Source organism: Anabas testudineus, chromosome 21, assembly GCF_900324465.2.
Source record: "Anabas testudineus chromosome 21, fAnaTes1.2, whole genome shotgun sequence".
Taxonomy (NCBI): domain Eukaryota; kingdom Metazoa; phylum Chordata; class Actinopteri; order Anabantiformes; family Anabantidae; genus Anabas; species Anabas testudineus.
Window position 1 is genome coordinate 1323168 of NC_046629.1, and position 5597 is coordinate 1328764.

The 5597-nt window shown below is 39.6% G+C and overlaps 1 protein-coding gene across 1 annotated transcript; it reads right to left on the reverse strand.

The window, feature by feature from the left end:
• Positions 1 to 662: 662 nt before the first annotated feature.
• LOC113173276 (olfactory receptor 11A1-like) lies at positions 663 to 1589 on the reverse strand. The gene has a single exon (XM_026376680.1). It carries the CDS (start codon positions 1587 to 1589, stop codon positions 663 to 665), a length of 927 nt encoding a protein of 308 aa, XP_026232465.1.
• Between the last annotated feature and the right edge of the window lie 4008 nt (positions 1590 to 5597).

The window sequence follows — 5597 nt, forward strand, 5'->3', positions numbered from 1 at the left end:
AATTGACAGTTGTAAAGCTTTCAATCCACAATAGACTATAAATATTGACCAAATTTCACTCATCTCTTTTACATATTTTATTATATTCTGTATATATATTGAGTTTTTCTGTATTGATGTTATTGTGTATTTATGTTGATGTGGATCTTTCCTGGTTGTGGTTCCCTTTCTTTCTTTCTGTGTTGAGAACAACTGTAATGAGGCAAAACAATTCCCTCTGGGATTATTAAAGTTTTTTTGAATCTTGAACAAGTTCTTCAAACTGTTCAACCTTTCATCTGTTGGGATGAAAAGTGAAGATTAGGCCACTGTTGTGCTCTGTTGAGGAGAATTAAAGTGTTAATGACTTAACACCTCCACAAAGTTCAGAAACCTGCTGATCTAGCTCAGTGAGAACTAACAAAGTCCATTAGTTTTATAACTGATTGAGCTGCAAGTGGCATTAACACAATCACATTTTGAATAAAGACAATATATTCATGAATCATTACATTGTTCAAAATTAAAATCAGTTTACTGTTTCCATGAAGCATAAACAAGAACTCCACTGTGTGAAAACAAGTTCTTATGGCAAATTCCTTCCAAGACCTTCCACAGTATCTGCATTATCATTTCATAATAAATACCTATAAACTTTAACATCACTACTACTGTTATATCTCTTACATAACTTTGGTTCCACAGAACAACTTCTTCAGATGTTTAGAGATTTCTTTCATCTTTAGTCCATAAATGATTGGATTGAAAAGGGGGTGATACAACATTGTTTGTAGACTAATTATTAAACGTACAGTTTTTGGAATATCTGATCCCAGTCGAACTATAATGACATCAAACGCTGATAAACAGGAAAAGCTGATTAAAACCAACAGATGAGGTAAACAGGTCTGTGCAGCTTTTCTCCTGACATTTCTACTACTTCGATATGATATTATCAGAATCCTGGTGTATGTGAAAAGTATGAAGTGCAAAGGCAAAAGAGCAGTGATGGTCAAAGCAACAACACCCAATGCAGATCGTGCTTTTGAATTCTCACAGTGAAGACTGTAAATTGCATTATTACAGGAAATTCCATTTAAAGTTAAATTGCAAAGTTTCAAATCAGCACTTAGTATCACTAGGACTGCGATCTCACAAGCAGGTACAAGCCAAGCTAAAACCAGAATAATACTGACAGTTCTTCTTCTCATGATAGTTAGATACTGTAGAGGTTTACATATAGACACATACCTGTCATAGGACATAGCTGTCAACAGTAAGAACTCTGAAGCAACTAAAGAATAAATGATAAAAAACTGAAAAAGACAGGCTGTATATGATATAATCTGTTTCTCAGATAAAAAGTCCACTAACAGCTTTGGGTAGATATTAGTGCTGTAAAGAACAGAGTTTAGTAACAAAGCTGCAATAAAAATGTACATAGGCTCATGGAGGTTCTTGTGAATCCAGATAAGACAAATGATGGTGACATTAAACCAGATTATTAGAATATAAGCTGTAAATACAACTGAAAAATAAAGATATTTGTATTTGTCCAAATCTACAAGCCCACCAAGAGTTATATAGGTGACATTAAGTTCATCTTCCATTGATGTTTCTAAAATAAATGTTCAATAATGAATAATTCTGATGATATAACCAGCAGACATGAAATAACAAACACTATAATTCACTATAATTTCACTATAATACCATCATTCAACATGTACCAGTGTTTTACCCATTCACGTAGATTAAAGAGAGATTAAAAGAACCTGTACAGTATGTTCATGTACAATATTCAGAAAGTGAACTGTGGGAGGCTGTAGGTTTTTATTAGATTGTTTCAGTCTCTTCGGGTCTCATTATTGTTTCCATCAAAACAGAATCTAATATGAAACAAACTCCTTCAAACCCTGGAGGCCTGAAGTTACAGCATGTTTACTGTCTTTCAGTTGGGCACATGTCCCAAAACACAACATTACACTGCAACATGAACTGAACATTAAAGTTTATTTTTCAGAAAGGGGTTGATGTCATATCTGGGGAACACCTGGTCTGTTTAATATGATCAGCATCAGTCCAGTTACTGAAGGGGCATCTGTGAGTCTTTAATACATTTGTGAATATATATGTTGATATTATTGTGAAGTTTATTAGTCAGGATCTATCTACAGAAGATCAGTTTTATGCATTCTACAGAGTCTTTTTATATACTGTAAAATGATTGTGGTGTCTGAGGGTCAGACGTTTGTAAGCTGGTGGTTTTAGTACCACTTAAGCAGAAAAGTCCTACGTAAATATAGAGTGAAATTTTAATTTGTGCTGATCCTCATCAAAAAAAAAAAAAAAATGATGAGAGAAAAGTCTGTTTGTCTTTGTTGGTCTTTATTCGTCACTTGGGGAGAACTGTACACATACCATGTGGTACATGACAACTCTGAAACATGTGTCTTTTTCTATGTGCTTAAAGGCGTGAACAGACTTTCTGCCAAATGTACTCATTTTACGCTGACTCATGCATCGTGACATAAAAAGGGGAGTTAATTGTATCATCCCAACCGGACAATAGGGTATTGTTCTTAAGTGATGACTTATCTTAAACACTTATCTTGTTTCGAAGAGCTTCCTGAGTTTTCTGCACACTCAGATAATAGGTAAGAGAAACATATGTTAAATTTAGGGTTCAGCTGAGTCATCACAAAACATTAAAAGGTCACAATATTACATTTCTTCTACAATAACTGCAGACCATTTAAAGCACACCATCCATCTTGGCTTGTCCAGAACACATGGTGCCCCAGTTACTTTGTTTTCCTGCCTTTTGTCTATCTACCTCATTATCACCAGATCAGCTTCACCTGTGTCCTCCCTCAGCTCACTCCCTCTAATCACCAGACCTGTTTCACATGCGCTCCACCCTCCCTTCATAAGCTCTCCTCACTCCACACCAGTCTCTGGCCTTGTGCTCAGTCCTGCTCCATGCTTTGCATTCCTGCACTTGTTAAACCCTTGACCATTGCTGGCCCAGTTTTAGCTGCACCTTTTGTTCTTATCTTTTTGCCCTGTAGTTTTGAGTAGTACTTTACATTTTTCTGCATCTCCTGCGTTTGTCACTTTGTATTTTTGTGCCAAATCTTCTCTTTTTACCTTCTTTCTTTGCTGCATTTTGAGTTTTTTTCACCTGCCCTTTTGATGGTGATTTTGTGTTGCTATTTTCCCAGTTTTTACCACACCTTTTGTTCTTGTTTTTTCTTGTGTCTAGATGTGTTTGCTGTCATTTTGTCACTTTGTTTCATAGTTTGTTTCCTGTTTTCTTGTATCATTGTTTTATAATAATTTTCTTCCATTTGCGTTACTCATTTCTGGCATTATAATTAGGTCCTTTAAAACTCCCAACCCTCACACAGGGAGGCATCCCAGAGGCATTTGAAACAGATGCCCAAATCACCTTGGCTAGCTTCTCTAGATGCGGAGTTGCAGTTGCTCTACTCTGGGCTACCTAGCTTATTAATTAAAAAATAAAGATATTTGTATTTGTCCATATCTACAAGCCCACCAAGAGTTATATATGTGACATTAAATTCATCTTCCATTGATTGTGTCACAATTCTGCCTGTCTGTCCTCCATGTTGTTGGCCAGCTTTATGCTCCTCCCCCTTCCTGCTACTTCGCACCAATTAGTCAGCCACCTCACCTGTGCTTCCTCTCTCCCCATTTACGCAGGTCTGTCTGCTGGACTTAGTCATGACCTTACTGAGAATTATTACTATCCAGCGTTTTCTTGTTCTTGCCTATCCATTTCCGAATCTGCCTAACCTGACTCCGCCGCTGCCTGCTCCTTGTGTTACGTGAGTTTTTCCTCTCCTGTTCTGACCCCTTCCTGGTTTTCCCCTTCTGCTCTGTTTCTGTGTGGACCTCCCTGTGTTTTGTCCCGGACTGTTTTCTGTTGTGGATTTTGGATTCTCCTCAGATTTGCTTGCTGTGTATGACCTGGATTGCATTCCGTTTTGGATTTTGAACTTCTCTTGGAACCATTTTCTGTGTATGATTTGGACTGTGTTTTGACCTCCGCCTTAGCCCCTGGGGTACGGCCACTTTGTGTATGATCTGGACTGCCCCTGGACACTTGGTTTCTGGCCTTCCCTCGTGACTCTGACTGTCAAGACGATCATAGCGTTCTGAGCTTCTGGTGTAGTGCTACTGTTAACTTTGTCTCTCGCCAGTTTGTCTTCTCAGACTCTGCAACGCCACATGCTCCTCCGCCGTCCGCCATCTTAGAGGTCGCTCCCCGGCTCACACTTCCGGGTCATCCCGCCCATTGGCGTCCTTTACCTCGGCATCCAAACGAACCTGTGAGTATTAGATTCATAATTCAGCAAGACTGTAGCAAGCCTCTGGCTAACTCTGTCTCCTCTCACAGACTGTCAACCCAAGCTGTTCCCCACCGACGACTGGCTTGTGGGACCCCCGTATCTGCCATTACATTGTATTGTTCTAATAAAGCTTTTTCTATTTCACTTTGCTTCAAGTCTCATCTCTGGCAGTGGAGTCCGATCCTAGATATGTGACAGATGGTTTCTAAAATAAATGTTCAATAATAGATTATTCTGATGATATAACCAACAAGTTCAAACAACAAGTCCAACAGGCTGATATCCGAGGTCAGGCGTAATCTAGGTCATACACAGCAAGTTCAGAGAGAAGTCCGGCAGGCAAAATCCACAAACAGTCCGAGTCCAATACCAGGAGGTCCACAAAGAGTTAGAGCAGGAAGAGAACAGATAGGGAGGAAACAATCATGGTAACAGAGGAGTAGGCAGGAAGCAGGGTCAGGGCAGGCAGGTCCAGAGGGGGGAAATCAGGTAGAGACAGGTTCAGGTCTTGTACTGTGAGCAGGGGAATGATGGGAAGTAAGCAGGTCAGGACAGATGTGTTACAGTTCCTCCCTCTGCCCCTGTCTGCGGCTTTGGTTTTGTTTTGTTCTGGTCTCACCCTCCTGTCTCACACCATATATGGACTTCCTCCACTTTCCGCCCTCCACTCACTGCTGGACTAATTGACTCATTCAATGCACCTGTTACTCCCTCCATTTTATAAGCACCCCTCAGTTCGGTGCTGGTTTGTTGACTTCATTCATGCTGCACACCTCACATGGATCTACTCGACTCGTCTGTTTGTTCGTTTGTCAGTTAGTCACTTGTTTTGGATACTCTGGACTCTGTTTGTTTTCACCCTGGACTGTACCTTGTTCGTTTGACCCTGGTTTCATTCGTGAGTTTGTCAGTTGCCTGCCTTGTGCCGTGAGTTTTTTCATTGTTACTTTGTCCTGTTAGCTTTGTTTGTTTGTTCCCGTCTGGCCTAACCTCTGCAGTGAATTTTGTTTGTTACTTTGTCAGTTTTGTCCACGGTTAGTACGTAGTTTTTTGTTGTTACTTTGTCTAGTTAGCTTCGTATGTTTGTTCTCGTTTTCTCCTGCCTTAAGCAGTGATTTTCGTTTGCTACTTTGTATTTCTTATTCGTGAGTTTGTTTTTGTGTTCTGTTCACGATAGTGTGTTCAGTTTCTAGTTAATATTTTTGCCTGTGTTCCCACAGTGGTTCAGTTGTTACTTTGTGT